Source organism: Rutidosis leptorrhynchoides, chromosome 8 (genome assembly GCF_046630445.1).
Source record: "Rutidosis leptorrhynchoides isolate AG116_Rl617_1_P2 chromosome 8, CSIRO_AGI_Rlap_v1, whole genome shotgun sequence".
Lineage (NCBI taxonomy): Eukaryota > Viridiplantae > Streptophyta > Magnoliopsida > Asterales > Asteraceae > Rutidosis > Rutidosis leptorrhynchoides.
In genome coordinates, this window is record NC_092340.1 from 23,591,403 (window position 1) to 23,614,993 (window position 23,591).

The 23,591-nt window shown below is 34.8% G+C and overlaps 1 protein-coding gene across 1 annotated transcript; it reads left to right on the forward strand.

The window, feature by feature from the left end:
- Nucleotides 1-16,714: 16,714 nt before the first annotated feature.
- Nucleotides 16,715-21,809, forward strand: LOC139861480 (jasmonate-induced oxygenase 2-like). Its single transcript, XM_071849873.1, has 3 exons — nt 16,715-17,263; nt 19,517-19,847; nt 21,371-21,809. The coding sequence occupies exons 1-3, from the start codon at nt 16,767-16,769 to the stop codon at nt 21,617-21,619; spliced, it is 1,077 nt and encodes a 358-aa protein (XP_071705974.1). The 5' UTR covers nt 16,715-16,766; the 3' UTR covers nt 21,620-21,809.
- Nucleotides 21,810-23,591: the final 1,782 nt, after the last annotated feature.

Sequence of the window (23,591 nt, forward strand, 5' to 3'; positions counted from 1 at the left end):
CGGGTGATGCCGTATCCATATCCATATTCATTTAGTTTTTGTTCATCCATATCCATATCCATTTAATTTCATGTCATCCATCCATATCCATATCCAATGGATTAAGCGGGTTAATGGATATCCATTGAATATTCAAATAATGTTATATTATCTCCTAATATGCGATGAGAACAAAAACGCAGTATAGCAAAAATAAATATAGCATGACATAATTATAATTTATCCACAAAAAAGTGTAATCTTCATCGAAGATAAAACACAATTTGTTGAATTTACTATTAAACATAGATTATGAAAAATTGAATATGTAATATGTATGTTTATTTTGTTAGATATATGTATTTTATTATAACATATCATAGTTTTTCATTATAAGGTTGAGAAGTAAAATGTAAATTTAACAGTAAATGAATTTGCAATAGTAGATATGTAAGCATATATCTATATTTATGTATTTGTATATGTATTTCGGGTGTAAATGGATATATCAATGGATGAAAATTTTCATCCATATCCATATCCGTATCCATTTAGGTTCATTCATATCCGTATCCATATCCATTTAAGTTCATTCATATCCATCACGAAGCGGGTGGATCGGGTGGATGTCCATCGGATCGGGTGACCATTGTCATCCCTACTTAGAGCTATGAAATTCATATTGGTATATAACTAACAAATAGATAACATTTACCCTTTTGGTCCCTCATAAATAAAAGAACTAACATTAATACATCAATATATTGATATATGTCATATTTACTTTTATCAATATTTCATAAACTTCAATTTTATTTTAAACTCTACGTATCAAATCGCCATTGTTTAGAAAATAACAAAAAATAAAAAAGATAACAATAATAAGTACAAGTATTTTGAGCATTATATAACGGTTCAACAATGAATATAATTAATAATAATGATACATGTGAAGTTGTGATGTGGTACAGCGATTGGTGGTCTGCCTCTTTTAGGAGAGGTCAGGAGTTCGACCCCGGTTGGCTACATATTAACCCACAATTTCATCTCTGCAATGAAGTTTCACCCACGGCACCTTTCACACATCGCGTTGGAGGGTAAAGGGGAGGGGGTTTTTACCGCCCATTGATCGTTCCTTAATTGTCACGATTATTTACGACTAATTACGCAAAATTAACTTTAAGTGAGTGAAAAAGAAGATACTTTCATGGGATTTTGTGTTTTACAGGTATTAAAGATGTTGGTGCGAAAGATAGTGCAAAATGGCGATTAAAAGTGGAAGATGGACAAGATTTGAAGAGGAAGGAATCAGGTGTAACATCCCGCGTTTTTCCGTTAAATTTATTTTTAACACCGTCTTTTTCTTTTAAATAATACCTTTCGTTATTTAAATTCGTAGTTTCCGTTGACTAACGTTCATAATAATTCCGTCATTTAATTATAACATCTCTCGTTAACTTGCGTTTTAAAAATATTCGATCGGTTAAATCCCGCACCCGCTTTGAAACTCGAGGGACCGGAGTTGCCAAATGGGCAAACTAGTTGACTAGGTCAACTAGTCAACCCATTTCATCCATTCCATCATCTCCCTCATCCCTTTTCTCTCCATCTCAAGAACACACACACAAACCCATTCCATTCATTCATCATCTAAATTCAATCTTGGAAGCTCACAACAAATCCGATTACATATTTGGAATCCTCTCTTCATCCTCTACAATTTGATACCAACTTCATCTCGTTTGGGTAACATTTCTAAAACTCTAGATTTCTCTAAATTCGTGTTTTTGATTTGAAATGGTGTTAGTTAGTGTCTATGGCTCAAGTCTAACATGAATATATGTTTGGTTTGCTCGATTTGTTGTTTTTGGAGTAACTAGCATGAACTTGAAATGGGTTTGCTTAATCCTTGATTTTGGATGAGTTAATGTTGTTAGATTGTTAAAGTGCATGTTTTAATTGTGTTACTAGTATCACTAGCTTCGTTTTGATGCGTAGGTTGATTAAGAAAACTTCAAAAACATGAATATTGATTTTGTGATGTTTGACTAGGGTTTGATAGTTCTTGACATGAACTTTTGATGCTTGAATGCCATGGAATGTTAATTGTTAGTGATTAGTTGTAATGTATGCTTAATTACCTTCGAAACGGCATATCGTATGTGTAAATTGGATTCCCGAAACTTAAAATGCAATTGATGAACTTGAAACTTTGAAAATGGACTTTTAAACGATCACTTGACGAGAAATCGGTTATGGAAAATGTTGTTTTTGTTTGATGAAACATGTTTAGTTGTGTTCCTTGTCAAAAGAGCTTTCCAACGGTATAAGATACGCTTCCTAATTGTTTACGGTTTGAGTTTTGCGTTTGTTTGAAATTTTACCAAGCCTTGAACAAGTGAAACAGGCCAGGGACCAGGCCACGGCCATTGTCGCGCCGCGGAGCAATTTGTCGCGCCGTGGCCCAAAGGGTGATTTTAGAACATGTTTTTCAAGCTTTCTGACCTTCAACATAGGCATTTGTCGCGCCGCGGAGCAATTTGTCGCGCCGTGACAATTGCCTGTTTCATCCGAACTTCAGCAAACTTGTTTTGGCCATAACTTTTTGACCGTAACTCCGTTTTCGATGAATCAAATATCGTTGGAAACGTAATAAGATTTCCTTTCTAATGGTAAGGTTTTGAAATGTCAACTCAAACTTTATTACAATCATTCTAACATGCTTTTATACTTGATTCTTGCATGAAACTTGACAACGTGATTCACATGCTATACTATTCGAGTCGTAACGAGCCATAGGACTAATTGAACACATTTCACCCGACCTTGTGTCGTAACCGGTTAATTGATATAACTTACTTGTTTAGGTCAAGGCTAAGCAACTTTCATGCACACGTTTACTTGTTGAAGTACTTTTATACTCGTGCACTCGAGGTGAGATCATAGTCCCACTTTTACTCTTTTTGAACTTATATTTGGGATGAGAAAACATAAACGATTCTTTTGAACTAAGTGAACACAAGAACGGGAAAACAAACATTCTACATACGAGTTTAGAACAAAAATCCTCAATTCGATTATCATTAGTTACACTTGCCGGGTGTAAGCGAGAACTTATGTTATATGGCCATATGGGTTGACAACCCTCATCCTTGACGATTCGCTACCGTCTACGGATGAAATATATTTTCGAGAATCAGTGTTTGTTCTAGCACTAAGTGATGGGGTATACAATGGAAGGAATGTTAAGCTTTGATAATTGGGTGCTCGTGAAACAAACTTTTGGAATGTATTACTATTATTTCATTGATGCAAATCTTGTGGTTCACTTGTACTTACTTACTTAAACCTATGATTTCACCAACGTTTTCGTTGACAGATTTCTATGTTTTTCTCAGGTCTTGCACGATATGTGAAACATGCTTCCGCTTACTATTTGATACTTGCATCCGATGTCGAGTATACATGCATTTCATGGAGCGTCTTTTGACTTTACTTTAAACCGTGTCGCCTAGATTTCAATCGTATCTATAACGTTGTAACTTAACTTTTGGTTGAACAATTCTTGTAAACTTTGAAACAATCTTTATTTTGAAATGAAGGCGACATATTTTGGTCAAACGTTATCTTAAAGACTTATAATCAGGTAATGGGACCCACGTAGCCGACGCCGTCACTTGACGATTTGTCGGGGTCGCTACAGGTGGTATCAGAGCCTTGGTTGTAGGGATTTAGAGTTCATTTGTGTTCACCCCGAGTCATAGCGTACATAGGTGAATCTAGACTACAACCGGCATATAGACTGAAGTAGGAATTATTTGACTAATTGTGCATTTATACTCGAACTCTTCTATCATATCTAACTCGTATTCGATCTTGATCTTACGTTGATAAATTTTGTTGGTGCGCCACTTTGACTTTATGAAGTAATGTTAAATGCACATGAGAATCAGGGTAATATAATTTCCGGGATTATATTACGGTGATTCACATGGACGTTCCGACATTATGACATAGAGAATTTAAGGCGAGTCAAGGAAAAATTTTCTCTCTATCCTTATTCCATGTCACGGTTAGTATTGTTGAAAATACTAACCAACGATATTCTTGTCTCATGAAGGAACAATGGCTCACCAAGGTCAACACAATACTCCTCTCGAAACTTTAGAACAAGCTCTTCAACGAATGATAACCACCGCCGTGGGTACGGCCGTGGCCGATCACTTTTCTAACAACAACAATCATGGAGCCGGTAATTCAATCGAAGGTTGCTCCTACAAGAACTTCATGAAGTACAATCCTCCCACTTTCGATGGAACCGGGGGACCGGTTACTCTCACCCGATGGTTTGAACAAATGGAGACCGTTTTTAACACAAGCGGTTGTCGAGACCAAGATAAGGTCAAGTTTTCCACCCTCACTTTCACCGGTATTGCTCTCTCATGGTGGAACACGTATGTACAATTAGTGGGAAGCGATGAAGCCCACACACTCTCTTGGACCGAATTAAGAGAAAGAATGATCACCGAATACTTCCCGCGCGACGAGACTCGAAGGCTCGAACAGAGTCTAAGGAATTTAAAAACGGCCGGAAATGACCTCAAGGCTTATAATCAACGGTTTACCGAACTAGTCTCGATGTGTCCAATTCTCATGACTCCCGAATCCCTAAGAGTCGAACTTTACATGGATGGCCTCCCTAAGAGCATTCAACACAAGGTAATGACATCTCAACCCACTAACCTACAAGAGGCTTTAACAATGGCCCGCCAAGCCTTAGAAACGGTGAATGAAATGGAAGCACCGGCACCAATGGTCGAGAACCACCCGAGTAACAACAAAAGAACATGGGAAGCCTCTCAATCAAGCAACCGCAACAATAACAACAACCCCGCCAAGAAGCCTTTTACCTCCAACGACAAGAAAGGCTATGCCGGAAAGCTGCCTTTTTGTGACGAATGCCACAAGCATCACTTTGAAGGATGTGGCAGGTTTCGCCACCGGCGCCAAGGACCCGTCGCTCGAAAGATGCCCAACGCACACAGAACGGGTGCTTGCTTCGAATGTGGCCAACTGGGTCATTTTAGGAATGTGTGCCCAAATAAGAAAATCAACCCCAACGCACGCCGTTGAACCTTCAACATCGACACCAAGGATGCCCGGAACGACGATGGGCTAGTAACGGGTACGTTTCTTCACAACAAACCGTATACTTCATACTTATTCGATTTCATTACCGTTAGACGTTTTATAACCAAGTCTTTGACTCGTGCTCTTTGCACTCTACTTTTTTTTCCCTAGACACTACTTAGGCAATTTAAGCGACCAACGGAAAAATATTGTGTGCCTATAAATGTTATTGGAGGAAATACGTTAAGACTTTTGACTTGACACCTATAGAACTAGGGAGCTCGGAACCTATTCGTAAAAAAAAAAAAATAAAAAAAAAATAAAAAAAAAAAAAAAAAAAAAAAAAAAAAGTTTCCCCATCATCTTGTATAGATTATTGTGAACTGAGTAATTTTCGGTTGGAAACCGATACCCTCTTCCTCGCATCCATGACCTCATGATTATTTGCACGAATCCCGTATGTTCCAAATCGACCTCCGTTCCGGTTATCATCAATTGGGGGTTAAGTGAGACGATGTCTCCTAAGCCACTTTCCGAACTCGCAACGTTAGTTGTAAATCTCTCTTAGTACCGCTTGATTTATTTAGGGCTCGCCCGTATCCATAAACCTCTTGAACCGCGTATGCAAATTCATATAGACTAATCTGTTATCGTATTTATAGATGACATCTTAACTTATTTAAGTAAAGAAGGAAAACGAACAACATCACCATCTTACGCTCGAACTTTTGAGAAAAGAGCAACTTTATACCAAATTCTCCGAGTGAGAATTTCTGTTGAACGAAGTACAATTTTCTAGACCATGATGTTAATGGTCAAGGCATTACAATCAATCTCGAAATCAAGCCACATGTAATCAGGAAACTCTCCCAACTCAGACTTGTATTCGTAAAATCTTAGATCTCGCCTGTTATCACCGAAGATTCATTTCTGACTTTTCTCGTGTTACCCGACTTTTAAACTCGTTAACTCACTAAGGGAAAACTTTAAACCTCTCCGTGTTCGAACCTTGAGCGTGATTCTTCACACCAACATTTCTAGTTAAAATCGTATAGTAACAGATGGAACTCAAACATGGAAATATTTCTACATGAACGCCGAAAGGCATACTCTCTCGACTCAAAAATTAACGTAACTAAAATTCGTTATTTTGCACGAAGAAGTCGAATACTAAATTGTGGATCCGATCAATTTTCTCGTCATCACGTACCACACTACACACCTCTGATATTTCACCGTTACCGTCTGATATTACTGGAACTTAAGATAACACACAATCCAATGATACTTCACTCTTCTTTGACTTAATGTCATTGTGTTCCTGATAATCGGCCAACTATTATTCAACCCCGAACTATACAACTACGTGTACTATCTCGTTTCTATTTCAGACTTCAACTTTTGACAACTAGAGGCACGTTATGGCAACCTCGAGATGTAAGCTCATCCTATTCTAAGTCCTCATTTCACCCCTATCTTTATCGCTCGCATTTCCGTTTAAAGAAACTCCTTGTAACATTTCTCCATGGACAGAGAAATTCCTCATATTACATTAGTATTCGCCACGAGGGTGGATAGCCCTAACGAACACTTACGAACCCTAACTATCTTGTTCAAGCACATCTTAAAGAGATTCTATTCCAACACGGTGTATCTTTGTCAATTATTCCGTATCGAAATACTCGCTTCACTTCTAGAAATCTTGGAAACCTGCTTAGACATGAGTACCGCGTACCACCCACAAACTGACGAACCGAGCAAACGAACGATTTACGTCTTGGAAAGACATCTCACAAACTCGTATTGTCACCTTTAGTAGATCACTCTTACAACAGTAGTTACCACTCGTGTGTTCACGCGCACTTTTCGAAACCTTATATGACCGCTAATGTCATACCCCTGTTCATTTAACCAAAGCATCAACCACCGAAATCTGAACTCCATCAAGAAACAACAATTGAGATCGTTCAAGTCCGAGAAGGGCTCGAGACAACCCATTGTCGCCAGAAGAGTTATACCAAACTTAGAGGAGAACCTCACAAATCCCAGTGTGTAACCGCGTAATATTGAGAACCCGCACCTTGGAAGGGTGTAATCCGTTTCGGGAATCAGGGAAAGTTAAACCCGCGACATGTTAACCCTTTTGAAACCTTGGGGCGTATTGGAACCGCTCCCTACCGTTTAGAACTTCCGACTCAATTAAGTTTCCGTTTACCCTACATTTCGTGTAACAAACTTAGAAACGTGTCCTGCGGAACAGGAACGTGCAATCCTGCTGGATACATCAACTATCGATGACAAACTTCTCTTCATAGGAAAACCAGTTGAAACTGGGGATCGTAAAAACCGAACCTTAATGCAACGTAAAACCCTGACTATCCAAATTCATGAGAACCCTCAAGAACGTACTTTCACTTATTCATAGCATTGACAACGTAAAGTCTCGAGTAAGAGATATCGACTACTACTTCCAACTAAATTTCGGGACGAAATTTCTTTTGAGTTGTGGATAATGTAACATCCCGCGTTTTTCCGTTAAATTTATTTTTAACACCGTCTTTTTCTTTTAAATAATACCTTTCGTTATTTAAATTCGTAGTTTCCGTTGACTAACGTTCATAATAATTCCGTCATTTAATTATAACATCTCTCGTTAACTTGCGTTTTAAAAATATTCGATCGGTTAAATCCCGCACCCGCTTTGAAACTCGAGGGACCGGAGTTGCCAAATGGGCAAACTAGTTGACTAGGTCAACTAGTCAACCCATTTCATCCATTCCATCATCTCCCTCATCCCTTTTCTCTCCATCTCAAGAACACACACACAAACCCATTCCATTCATTCATCATCTAAATTCAATCTTGGAAGCTCACAACAAATCCGATTACATATTTGGAATCCTCTCTTCATCCTCTACAATTTGATACCAACTTCATCTCGTTTGGGTAACATTTCTAAAACTCTAGATTTCTCTAAATTCGTGTTTTTGATTTGAAATGGTGTTAGTTAGTGTCTATGGCTCAAGTCTAACATGAATATATGTTTGGTTTGCTCGATTTGTTGTTTTTGGAGTAACTAGCATGAACTTGAAATGGGTTTGCTTAATCCTTGATTTTGGATGAGTTAATGTTGTTAGATTGTTAAAGTGCATGTTTTAATTGTGTTACTAGTATCACTAGCTTCGTTTTGATGCGTAGGTTGATTAAGAAAACTTCAAAAACATGAATATTGATTTTGTGATGTTTGACTAGGGTTTGATAGTTCTTGACATGAACTTTTGATGCTTGAATGCCATGGAATGTTAATTGTTAGTGATTAGTTGTAATGTATGCTTAATTACCTTCGAAACGGCATATCGTATGTGTAAATTGGATTCCCGAAACTTAAAATGCAATTGATGAACTTGAAACTTTGAAAATGGACTTTTAAACGATCACTTGACGAGAAATCGGTTATGGAAAATGTTTTTTTTGTTTGATGAAACATGTTTAGTTGTGTTCCTTGTCAAAAGAGCTTTCCAACGGTATAAGATACGCTTCCTAATTGTTTACGGTTTGAGTTTTGCGTTTGTTTGAAATTTTACCAAGCCTTGAACAAGTGAAACAGGCCAGGGACCAGGCCACGGCCATTGTCGCGCCGCGGAGCAATTTGTCGCGCCGTGGCCCAAAGGGTGATTTTAGAACATGTTTTTCAAGCTTTCTGACCTTCAACATAGGCATTTGTCGCGCCGCGGAGCAATTTGTCGCGCCGTGACAATTGTCTGTTTCATCCGAACTTCAGCAAACTTGTTTTGGCCATAACTTTTTGACCGTAACTCCGTTTTCGATGAATCAAATATCGTTGGAAACGTAATAAGATTTCCTTTCTAATGGTAAGGTTTTGAAATGTCAACTCAAACTTTATTACAATCGTTCTAACATGCTTTTATACTTGATTCTTGCATGAAACTTGACAACGTGATTCACATGCTATACTATTCGAGTCGTAACGAGCCATAGGACTAATTGAACACATTTCACCCGACCTTGTGTCGTAACCGGTTAATTGATATAACTTACTTGTTTAGGTCAAGGCTAAGCAACTTTCATGCACACGTTTACTTGTTGAAGTACTTTTATACTCGTGCACTCGAGGTGAGATCATAGTCCCACTTTTACTCTTTTTGAACTTATATTTGGGATGAGAAAACATAAACGATTCTTTTGAACTAAGTGAACACAAGAACGGGAAAACAAACATTCTACATACGAGTTTAGAACAAAAATCCTCAATTCGATTATCATTAGTTACACTTGCCGGGTGTAAGCGAGAACTTATGTTATATGGCCATATGGGTTGACAACCCTCATCCTTGACGGTTCGCTACCGTCTACGGATGAAATATATTTTCGAGAATCAGTGTTTGTTCTAGCACTAAGTGATGGGGTATACAATGGAAGGAATGTTAAGCTTTGATAATTGGGTGCTCGTGAAACAAACTTTTGGAATGTATTACTATTATTTCATTGATGCAAATCTTGTGGTTCACTTGTACTTACTTACTTAAACCTATGATTTCACCAACGTTTTCGTTGACAGATTTCTATGTTTTTCTCAGGTCTTGCACGATATGTGAAACATGCTTCCGCTTACTATTTGATACTTGCATCCGATGTCGAGTATACATGCATTTCATGGAGCGTCTTTTGACTTTACTTTAAACCGTGTCGCCTAGATTTCAATCGTATCTATAACGTTGTAACTTAACTTTTGGTTGAACAATTCTTGTAAACTTTGAAACAATCTTTATTTTGAAATGAAGGCGACATATTTTGGTCAAACGTTATCTTAAAGACTTATAATCAGGTAATGGGACCCACGTAGCCGACGCCGTCACTTGACGATTTGTCGGGGTCGCTACATCAGGAGATTTATAAAGGCGTAATTTACGCCTATTTTGGCGTAATTTACGCCAGTGTGCAGATGTTTCCCAGTCCAGAAGTGATATGTGGGCGTAAAAATACGCCAATTCGAATTAGCAAAGGCGTAATTTACGCCAAACCCACCGTAATTTACGCCAGTACACTTTTTCAGATTCCGGGAAATACGAATTTTAGATTTTGGATGAAGTTTCCTAACCCCTATTTAAGGAGAGCTTTAGGGTTGCGAAACCAGACCTTTTTCCATCAGTTTTAGCAGCAGGAAACTCCTCCAAACACCCAAAAACATCAATCTAATCACCATTCTTCAAGGATTCAAGTCAAGATCAAGGTGCTATTCATCATGCAATCATCAAGAATTTCATTGATTATCATCATCACTATGCTTGGCTAGTTTTCTTATCTTTATTCCTTCCATGAACAATTGATACATGTATTCATTCATTCAAGTTTATGTGGTTTATAATATTATGAAACTTAAGTCTTTTGAATTGTGATGTTATGAACCTATTGTTTATTGATTAATGCAAGTTTTATTGATTGTGATTGTTGCAAGTTGAGTTATAGTGATTTAACATTTTGTTCTTAATCCACTTAGTATTAAATTAGATTAGGGATAAAGACAAAGTGTTTAGGTTGCATAATTCAATCTCAAGATAGTTAGAATTAATAAGCTCAAGAAATCTTGTCTATGAGATTTGATCAATTTATGATGAGCATAATACTTGTTTGACATGAATGCATGTTAGATTGGGATTGAGAAGGGATAAAGGCTTTTAATCAATTGATCACAACTTTTCTGTCTAGCTCACTGTTTATGCTTTTAAGTATTCAAGTTACAGTTGCTTAGTAGTTACTTCTCTAGTTTTCAATTTAGTTACTTTTAGTTAATCACAAACAACAAAATCTGGAAATTGCTTGCTTGTTGACCATAACTTCCCGTGGAACGAATCCTGCTTACCCTAGCTAAGTTAGAGTAATTAGGCTATTTTTGATTGACCCTTCGACATCGATCAAATTTTGGTGCCGCTGCCGGGGAGGTGTGCGCTTGATTTGTAAGCTCTTATTTTATTGCTTTCTTGTTAAACTACAAAAACCATAAAAATTATAAACCGAATAAAAATCCAAAAATAGTGTTTTGTTTATTCTTATTTTTGTCAGTTTTACGCTCGGTGTTCTTGTTTTTGTTGAATTGCAGGTTAGTGTATGCAAACTCGGAGTTCGGGAGATCAAAATCTTAAGCCTTTAGACCCGAAAATCGAGAAATCTGCAAAAGCTAATCGAAAAGCTACAAGAATTTTAAAGGGTTCGACAGTGGCTTCAGCATCCACTCAACCACAGTTAGAGACACATCCGATTGTTCCACCAAACTCTCCTAAATCAGAGTCTGAAACTGAAGAGGAAGTTTTTGAGCAACGAGACGATATGGCCGATCGACCAAGGGGAGTAGACACCTACTACCAACCGGGTGATTTTGAGGATCATTCACCCATTGTTTATCCTGCACTGGCAGGAGTAAACAACCGACGATTTGAGGTCCGACCTCAACTTATTTCGATCTTGCCAACCTACCGAGGTATGGCTAATGAGGAACCATATGAACACATCACTGAATTTAATGGGATATGTGCTACTAATCAGGTAAACGGTTTCACTGATGATGAGGTACGTCTTCGATTATTTCTTTATTCACTTAAGGATAAGGCAAAAAGATGGTTTCTCTCCTTGCCCGCCCGGAGTATTAATACTTGGGAGGATATGAAAAAACGATTTTTAGAAGAATTTTACCCCATAAGTAAAACTTCAGACATGCGTACGCAAATAAAATCTTTTAAACAATTACCGGGTGAATTATTTCATGAAGCGTATGAACGTCTGAAGGAGTTACTTAGGGCATGTCCACACCATGAGATACCCAAGTGGGAATTGGTTAAAGTTTTCTATGATAGTTTAGATTCCCAAAACAGGCAGTTTCTTTTGGCGGCTAGTGGTGGGGCATTCTTAACTCGGTCTAGTGATGATGAATGGACGTTCTTCGAACAGTTAAGCAAGGGTTCAAAAACCCAAGCTTCGGTTGATCGTAAACAACCGAGTACCTCCCGAGTGAATCATGTTTCCGATTCGGGTGGTTCATCTAGGAACTTAGAGCAGGAATTTGATGATTTGAAAATGCTTATATTTAACAACGCAAACCAGGGTCTTGCTTGTAATGTTTCGCAGGTTCAGGAAGTATGTGAGATTTGCCAAAAATTTCTAGATATTTTATATAGAGATATATAGTTTACAGGTGGAGCAGGTAATTAACTTTATTTTTGAAGATGCATGTTAGAGTTTATTACTTTTATACGTGTTTGACAAAATAGGTGTCATGTGATAACTGACTGTCATGTCAGCGCTACATTAATACTTAATTCCCATCACTAACCAACCACTAACTGCTAACATTCATGACGTACTCATCACTTGGTCTCACGTCTATTTTTTTATATTAAAATTTTATTTTATTAACTTATATATAACATTTAAAATTCTAAAAATAAACATTTTATTAATAATAAAATAAAAAATATTAGAAATTCCTAAAAATAAATAAAAATTATTACAAATTCCTAAAAATTAAAAAAAAACATTACAAAGTCCTAAAATAAAATAAAAAAGAATACAAAGTCCTAAAAAATAAAAAATAAAAACATTACAAAATTAAACTAGTCCTCGTTTTCGTATTCGTCTTCATCCTCCTTTTCATCTTGGTTATTAGTTCCCGAAGGCCCATCTTCATCATTGTCATTGACATGCTCGGGAATTGCCGAAGGTCCTGCTTGTGGGTTATGTCTAATATGTGCATTTGGTGGTAAACTCCAAATGTGTTCGATAAGGTTGTCTTGGAGGAAACGATTAATGGTAGAATCGCGTATTTCTTTGTCCATTCGCAAATGCGTATCGAACCTTTCTGGTATTATTAATGCACGACGAATCGGGTGATAATCCTCCTCTAACCCACAAAACGCTCGACCATTATCTTCAGTTATCATGTTGTGTAAAATCACGCACGTATACATAATGCAACTGGATTTTCTCGATATAGAATTGTCTTGTGGGACTTTTAATTATTGCAAAACGACCTTGAAGTACACCGAAAGCTCGTTTGATATCCTTTCTTGCTGACTCTTGGTACCTTTTGAATTTTGATCTTTTTGGATCAACCGTACTTTTGAACGATTTAACAAGTGTCGCCCAATCAGGATAAATTCCGTCCGTTAAATAATATCCTTTTGTAAAATGTTTCCCATTCACCGTATAGTTACACGGTGGAGCTCTATCTTCAAGTAACTCTTTGAATAAATCGGATTATTTTAATACATTGATATCATTATTTGAACCAGCTGGTCCAAAGTAAGCATGCCAAATCCACAAATCATACGAGGCGACTGCTTCTAACATTATCGTTGGGTGACCATGATCGTCTCGTATGTATTGACCTTTCCAAGAGACTGGACAATTTTTCCAAGCCCAATGCATACAATCTAGACTACCGAGCATGCCCGGAAAACCATGTATTTGCTCATGTTTTGTAGTTAAACGTTGAACATCATGAGTATTCGGTTTTCTTAAATATTCGGTTGAAAATAAATGTATAACACTTTTGCAATAATTTTCTAAACAATGATATGATGTTGTTTCACCAATATGCAAATACTCATCAAAAATATCGGGAGCAACACCGTATGCTAATTGTCGTATAGCGGATGTGATTAATGGTTAAGATTAATGTCGAGTTGTTGTTCCATTAATCACATCCTCTATATATTTTGGATATTGTTGTAAATATAGTGTAATATAATAGTATATTGCATTAAAACTTAGGTGTTTAATGGTTAAGAAAGAATTCCAGCTCTGAAAGATTCAACACTGACTGTCGAACCATTCAACACCATCCGTCGGTCAGAAATAAACGTGTTAAATGCTGAATGGTTCATCATTCAACGCTGAACCATTCATTTAAGAGGTAAACAAACGCACTCAAAGAGTGCATTTGATAAAACATAATGATTAAGCGTTGAATGGTATATAATATGAATGATTCAAAATGATTCAAAAGTTTTGAATGAAATTGCTTTTGAATGACAATCACATTTTTGATAATCATTTTAAACGATTAATGTGAATAATGTAAATTACCTTATCAACCTTTGACATAAATAAAAACTACAATAAAATTGTTTAATAAGTGTTTTAATATAATTTAAAGAGAACGTTACATAAAATTTAGGTGTTTAATGGTTAAAAGAGAATTTCAGTTCTGAATGGTTCAAATTGAATGCTGAATCATTCAGCGGCATCTGTTATTCAGATGTTAGAACACGTTCTAAATGTTGAATGATTCAACATTCAGCGCTGGATCATTCAATTAAGAGGTAAACAAACGAACAAAGAACGATAGAAATATGATATGATAAATAATTATATAAAGGTAACTAAATAATTTTCATTTCATATGCTAAAAGTATATTTTTAAGCTGGATAAACTAGATTATTTTTTTAGAGCTAATTATTTTCATAAGCTCTAAATTTTCTAGAACAATTTTATTTAGATTCAGATTTGTGTTAGTATTCTCTCGTTCATCATTATTATCCAAATCAATCGCCTCCACAGTTGGGGGCGTCTACAGACACAACCAATTACATCTTATAAAGCGAAGAATTCTATAACATATTTTATAATCTGTCAAGCAGTTTGGTGTACAAATTCACAATTTGTTTATTCTTTGTATTCTTATCGGGAAATTTTCATGATATTAGCGTTCTATTGATCGCTTTGTCCTTTTCCTAGCTTAAACGATATACAATTCGTGAGTCACACATGTTTCACCTCCGCCCAAAACCATGGAGAACCAATCCATGATGAAAACGCAGTTTGTTGGTGGTGTTAAGGTGAGGGTAATAAAGTCAACTGAAAACCCGAAGGAATGCATAATTGGGTTTGGAGTTATAGAGAAGGACGTGGTGGATATCATGGTCAAAACTGTCACGTGTTTGTAAGATGCGATTTTGTTCGATCTTTGCATTTTCACACAAAATAAACATCGAAACTTGATGTTGCAAAACCATCACACATCAAAACATGATGTTGCCAAACTATCATGTGTTTGAAATGTGCATTTTTATCCGATTTTCGCGTGCATGGCTATAGCGCTATGTCATGAGGAGCCATAGTGATGGACTAATGCAGTGGTCTAACAAATAATTCGACTCATTTAAAAGTTATTAATATTAATAAGTAACTTAAATTTCTTTTTAAAGTTTATCTCATTAGCAAATACTCATTCCTATAAAAGTTTAGCACGTTTAACAAATAACTATTTTAATAATTGGCCAGCTAAATAGTTGAATTATATAGTATCAATAGTACAAATTTTTTAATAATCTATTTATAATTTTATTTTTTATTTTCATTCTATTTATAAATTTATCAATGCTTAATAATTGATTATACAAAGTATATGACTAATTACTATATTAGACATAAGTTATGAATAGTTTCAGAGTCATTTTCGCCTTTCTCACTTTTTTTTTTAAATTTTTAACTAAATTCTATTTCACCAAAAAAAAACCCACACTTTGTTCAAAAATTAAAATCACCCCCCCCCCCACCCCCCAAACAAGCTAAAGTGTCAAATCAACATTTTCATAAAAAAAATCTTAAATAAACTCCACCCAAATTTTCAATGGGTCATATCTTCTTGTTCGCAACGAGTTAAATTTTTCCGGCACCATCGTTAAACTCGAAATAATTTTACGAACACAATGTCACTAACTATACGCAAAACGGATGCTTTTAAAAAACGCTAAATATTTGGGGTAATTTTCATACACGTTGATTTTTCACTCGTAGGCTCCGTAACTATTTTTATCTATTAACAACAAACACATATGGGTATTATTATTATTTTTAATTATTTAGTATTTTTTGGATATATCTCAGCAAATCTTCTACTCTTAAATCATACGAAGTGTTAATATAAGATAACGACTTAATTGCGTTAAATTTTTAAAAGCCAACAATCCCATAGCGAAACGCGAAGATACACATAAATTGTTAATTTAAAATAACATTTAAATCTTTGACGGGTTACACATTTTAGTTCGACTCGAGTTGCGCTTCAACGATGTCATCGTTAACCACGAAATAATTTTACAAACTAAATGCAATAAATTACATTGAAAACCGAACCCCCTGGCGCGAAGCGAGGGTTCGAAAACTAGTTTAAAGCATTTAGAAGAAATATCGGACAAATGTACTACGTAATATACTTACCACGCTATACTCTAGCTTGTTAGGTTCTTTCATTTCGAGATGAAAGAGCTTTTATTTATAAAATTTTGGTTTTTTGGAAGAAAGAAAAATATATCAGAGGGAGTATTATTTTGTAACGACAAGTGTTACGACCATCCCATCTACCAATCAATCAAACTTAATCATATAGGAAAATAGAAAAGAACTTGACAAAGAAAAAACGAATAACAATAACAAAAAAATAAATAAAAAACATGCATAATGTCTTGTCGGCGTTCATGTTGTTTATCGTTGACATTCTAGACCACAGAATACACACTCTTCCATGTATTAATTCCCACGTTTTCATTTAAGTCCTTTTCACTTCAGTCCCCTTTCCAACCTTATAAATCCATTTCAAAATCTCTTTAAAATTCATACTTATCCCTTTATCCTTTGAACCATGGTTTGCCCTAGTGATCATTGGCTAGAACCCATTGTTCGGGTCCAATCCTTATCCGAAAGTGGGCAACCCGTAATCCCGGATAGATACATCAAACCACTAACCGATCGCCCATCGTTTACGAGATCTCCACCCGATCTAAACATACCAATTATCGATTTGGCCGGGCTTAAAAACGTCGATGTCACCGTTCGTGAAGCGACGTTGAAGGAAATCTCGATCGCGTGCCGTGATTGGGGATTTTTCCAAGTGATTAATCATGGATTAAGTGGGGAGTTAGTTGATGGAGTAAGAGAGATTTGGCGGGAGTTTTTTCATGAGTCGATGGATGTGAAGCAAAAATACGCGAATTCGCCGAAAACATATGAAGGTTATGGAAGTAGATTAGGGCTTCAAAAAGGAGCTATACTTGATTGGAGTGATTATTATTTCCTTCATTATCTTCCTTCTTGTTTAAAGGATCACAACAAATGGCCTGATAAACCACCTTCTTTGAGGTTAGTTCTATTTACCATAATAAACTCATAGTTAACAAATTTGTAACAAGTATCACTAAAAAAATTTTTTTACCCGTCTCATATAGATTGTTCACCTTACTATCTGTGTTCGTCTGAAAATTTTTGTTGCTTACTCTAAATAGCAATAAAGAATCATTAATATTCAAATTATATCTCTTTTATTATCGGAAATTTTACATTAAATATAGAAATTGATTTATTAATAATTATTAGTTACTCTTTATTACAACACTAAATGAAAGGCGATTAGACAATATATTAATATACCTTAACTTCAACAAAAAGTCATATTTTTAATAGAACGGAGGAAGTAAATAGTTTGTATGATTATGTTAAATGTGACAAGAAAATAAGTAGATAGCACAAAAGTAGAGCTTATGTTGAGTTTAATTCTTCTTAGCACGAAAAATTTATACATCATACCTCAAGCTCTTAACAAGTAGTCTTTAAGTTCAAATTTAGAATTAATTATCAGAATAGGATTAAAAAAACAGTCACGGAAATATTATTTCATGTAGTTTCATGTAGATATTGATGAAAATAATCTTTGAAAGTGTAAACTTTTAACGCTTCGTTTCATAAATTTCTATGAGAAATGATTTAATCACTCGTTTTTATGCAAAAAATTTCACAGCATGCATGAACCATCACACAAAGAGGGAGAAGAAATACAGGAAAATAAATTTTTATTGTGATTGGTTAATTTGATTGATCATCCTGAACATTGTTGTATGAATTTAATGCGGAATCCTCTAAATTTGTATCGAAGATAAATGAGAGGATTGAAAGGAAAAAAAAAAAGTGAAAACGTAGTGTTTAAGTGTTTCTATGTAGGGAAATAAATAAACCGAATGCATGATGATTTAATATAATTTTTCTTTTGATATTTCCTTCAACACTAAATAATCTCATTTCTTTCCTCTCTTCATTATTTGTTCTTCTCTGTTTATAAATATCGCGTATAGCTTCTTTGCATAAATTATGCTACATTGGGATCCGTATATGTGTACGTGTAAAAACTTAATTGCATGATCTGGTTGCAAGTGGTACAAAATAATAATCAAACTATTTTTAGTAACAAAATTTATTTACGTTAATAACAAAGAACAATTTTCCTTTTTTAAACAAAGTAAATAAAATAATATATTTTTTAATAATAATTCTAAGAATTGTCATTAAAAATTTAAACATGCTAATTTTGTTTGTATTTTCAAGTAAACTACCTATTTTTTAAGAATTAACCATCACTAAGTTAACAAATATATCACTACTTCATGCATCATTTTTTTTTTTTTTTAAGACAATTCTAAGGATTATCATTACTTATTAGAAAATTTTATAAACTTTAATTCCTTACTAACTTATAGTATAAGAATTTTGAATTTTCATTTTTTATCAAAAGGAGAATCATTTTAATTAAAATAATATAAAAAGACTAATAAAATTCTAAAATCAAACCAGTTGACAAAATATTTATATTTGAATGTGTTAGATTGAATTTATTTAAGGGTTTGCATGCTAAAGTGAATATCTTCATGTACGAATTAAGTGTTTGACAAATGAATTATACAAGTGTTAACTGATAAGTATTTAGCTAATATATTAATTGTTAAATCTAAAACTCTGGGTTTATATTCGTGAGCGAGTCAATATAAACTACTGAGTAATGAATGTTGGTACTTTAGAAGTTAGGACCCGCTATGTGAAAGTTTGATTCTAAAAATGGCGCGGGTTCGATTCCACTTCGTGGCAAGAATTTACAAATCTTGTGACAGTATGATAATGGTTGCTTCTGTCACATGTGTAATGACAGGTCACAATTGACAGGTCACGCTTAATAATGTGGCTCCGTCACTAGTAGGTATATCTAACTTTGTTGCTTTAACGAAAAAAGTATATGGAGTATAATATTAGCAAACTATTGGCCCGTAATCAGAGGCGTAGTCAGGATTTACAAATGGAGTAACTTAGTCTTTAATTGGATAATTAAAAAAAAAGCTACATTAACAAGTCATAACATTATATTTGATATTTGAACTTTGAGAGTGGCTTACAATTATTTGTGCTTAATAATAGAAATGAAACTTAGGTCTCGATTGAGCCTTGGGGGAGGCTGAACACCCCTCAGTCACCCCTTGTCTCTGCCCCTGTCCGTAACATACTAGAAGGACAAAGAAAATTTCAAGTAAGCTATGATTAAGTTGGTATAGATTTTCGTTTCTTATAATGTAGGGAACTCGTGGAAGAATACTCAAAGGAAATAGTTCGATTGGGCAATGTTTTATTAGAGGCGTTTTCGATTAATCTCGGATTAAAACAAGATTATCTTCAAAACGCGTTTGGTGGTGATGATATTGGGGCTTGTTTGAGAGTAAACTTTTATCCAAAATGTCCACAACCCGACTTAACCTTAGGTCTATCGTCTCACTCTGATCCCGGTGGCATCACATTTTTGCTCCCTGATGAGAATGTTAGCGGGCTACAAGTTAGACGAGACCAAAAATGGATCACGGTTAAACCGGCTCGACATGCCATAATTGTGAACATCGGTGATCAAATTCAGGTAACTTTATATTTTCATGAATTATTAAGATTTGATAATTGAGTGGTATTTTCGGATTTATGTCAAGTTGGTCTAGTGCAAAATGGGGACCAAAACATTCTGATGGCTGTTTTACATTTCGGGTGGTTGTCATTTGTTTGTTTCCAAAATATCTAATAAGATTGTAATTCACACGTGAATGACCAAAATGTCTAAATAAACATGTTAGTTCAGTTTGTCCTATACCATATATGTCGTATTATGATCGTTGCAATCAAAAGATGTGGCCTAGCTCAATAATAACCGTTAATATAATGTTAGAGAATTGATTGATATATGTTATATGAATTTGTCTAACATTTTAAGGGCATAAATTAAGACTAATTAAAAACGTATTAAATTTCTAATTACATAACATTACGTAAATTCATTAATGTTCTTTTATAATTAGAAATTTTTCAATTTATGTCTTAAGAGCACAAGATCAGAATATTTAATGAACCATAGTTTTTCATAAATAATAAAATCATAATTACTTATTAATATATAACGAAAATAAATGAGTATAGTTAATGATTTTTAAATTATAAATAGAAATTTCAAATTCATTTAAATGTTCTTATCTTATCCTCTTATCTTAAAGCATAAGATAGCCAAAATAATTACGGAGTAATATACTAAATATACTACTACTCCCTAATATATTAGTTATGAATTTAACTATTTAAAGACATAACATATGCCCTTATATGTTGACTCATATGTATAAAATGAATAAGACTAAGAGTATAACTGGATAAACCGATAAGGTTTTTTTTTTTTTTTGGTAAGCAAAGAAACCCTCCTATGAACGAGCACATTGGCTCCCCCATAGAAGGTAAAACCTCGGGTAATCAAGCCTCCCGAGCGCGAGACCTGGTACTGGGTGAATTGCGCATTATGCGCACCCTCTTGTCACACTCCCTTTTTGAACAATTTGGCATAGCCAAGGATTGAACCCGAGTGGTGTACTTCATTGGACAACTCGGTGGCCACTCAGGCAAGCCTGAGTGGGTTTTTTCGTTCAAACTATTCAGAAGATGACAAATATATTTACTTAGAAGTATGCAATTGTTATTTCGTGACCATTTTCAATTACGTTTGTGAAGATATTAAAACTCTAACAATTGTATACAAAATAACACGAGGAGAATCTCATATTTTGCCATTATGAACACATAAAATGCATATTTTCCAAATATGCATTAATTATTATCATTGTACATAATGCATATAAAACTTGTACTTTGGGAAAATATGTAACTTATGTGTTTATGAGGGGAAAATATGAGATTTTCCCTACATTAAGAGTGTTTGAAACATTTTGTTTTTATGTTTTCGTAAATACATGTATTTACCAAAGGAAATTTGTTACGTTGATATATTGATAATCAGTCAATTAATATGTTTCAGTTAAAAAGTTGTGTTTTAATATCCTACTTAAGGTACAAAGGTACTTTTTTAAATATCTGACTCATCATGTAATTTTTCATTCCTTCTTTTAGGTTTTAACCAATGCTATATACAAGAGTGTAGAACACAGGGTGATAGTGAATCCGGACAAAGAGAGAGTGTCGTTGGCGTATTTTTTTAATCCGAAGAGCGATTTGCTTATTCATCCAGCACCAGAGTTGGTAAAACCTGAGACGCCATCTCTTTATCCTCCAATGACTTTTGATGAATATAGACTTTTCATACGGACTAGAGGTCCGCAAGGAAAATCTCAAGTAGAGTCTTTAAAATCGCCAAAATGACCTTGTAAGTCATGTACGACGCGCGCAGATTTGTGTTTGTATATGTACGTTTATATCGTGTTTGTTTATTTTCTCTTCAATAAAAAAAATCACGATCTATATTTAAGCATTCATTCATCAAGATACTAATAGATGTTTTGTTTTGTAAGACAAACAACATTAACCATTTTCTATATTATGATCACTTTCATGTTTTTCATCTCTATATGAAAAGGTTTTGTCTTGCAATTATATATATTCGTTGTATCTTTCAAGAAAAAAACATAATCAAATGAGTTACTCCATTAGTTAGCGTCTTGGTTCAAAATTCTTTAAGACCACTCCCAACGGAAAACGTGCTCACCCGCCGTCAAACTTTATAACCGAGGGCGCCGATGGCAATGGTGCCAACCTCGGCCGCCCTCCAAAGCTGCACACCATTTCGAGCTGGTGAATGTGATCGTATAGCATAATGTAGGGCGAGTAAGCGACCGTTTGTATATTTCAAACAGATATATATTTAATGGATATCTTTATTTTTCACCTATATATACAAATCATAAACAAAACACAAAACACTTCAAACATTCAACTCAAAATCAAAACACACACTTCACAATCACTCAAAAATGTTGACACTTCTTTCCATAATTGTCTCATTCGACGTGTAATACGGAGATGAATTTCGGAATGCGTATAAAATGTACGATTGTAGGCGTGCTTCGAAAGCTTCGTTCGAAGCATTCGACGTTCACGACTTCAGTTTACAAGACTTGTTAGAATTATTGAAAGAAAATTCACCGTTTGAACACACCGACGTGCTTTATTTTGAAGATGACTGTGTTCTTATAATGTTCGATACGTACCTACGTACCGACGAACAATGGTACAGTATAAAAGAAACTGTCAATTAACATTCAAATCGAATTTCTATTTATTTAGTTTCGGAAGATGAAGATAACCGTTAAGTACCCTATCAACCTGCTTACGATACTGATGACCGTTTTTGTACGAATTCCAAATAGAAAAATGTTTTTAGTATTTTATTGTGTTTTAGTTTAATTATGTCGTAGGTTAAACAAATGTAACCGTACATGTGTTTTGGAATAAAAATAATTTTTTAAATAAAAATATGGCCAAGATCTCAATTTAATAATAATAATAATAATAATAATAATAATAATAATAATAATAATAATAATAAATAAAATGTGAGGAATGATGTATGGGTTAGTAGTGGTGTGTTATGAAAATGTAATGGGAGGAAGTGATGAGTAAATGGAAGGAGAAAGCTAATGTGATGCTGATATGACAGTGAATGAAAAAAAGATGTCATGATTAAAAGTGATATAATAACAAATTATTTATTGGTTATGAATTAAAGTCAAAAACGTTCACCTAATGAATGGTTAAATAAGTCCATTAAAACGCAACTAAATAGATACTCCATATTGCATAATATTTATAGTACGGTAGGCTATGTTAGAAATAGGAGGTTATGTGTATATTATTTGTGGAAGAGAGGATTGATGATTTAGAAGTTTAATTGATCTTGAAAACTCTTCTTTTATTGCTTATTGAATTGCTTTGTTGCTTGATTACAAATGAGGGGTGAAGCCCTCTATTTATACTACTCAATGGAGTAGTCTAGATTACTCCATCATCTACTACTATCTAGATATTTCCTAGTATTTCTAGACCTAGATATTTTACAAGATTATTCTACACATTCTACACACTTTCACTACTACATATTACAAGAAGCTTCTACATAATGGGCTATAATCTTGATCCAAAATATTTGTATACTTGCAAGCCCAAATCTAAAACACATAGCCCAAAATCAAGTTTAGTTTCCAACAGCCCCCCTTAAACTTGATTTCGTCACTCCGAGCATATTCCGTAATCTCTGAAATGTCTCGTGTTTTAGGGCCTTTGTGAAAATATCAGCAACTTGGTCAAGTGACTTCGCGTTCTTTATCTGCACCTCTTT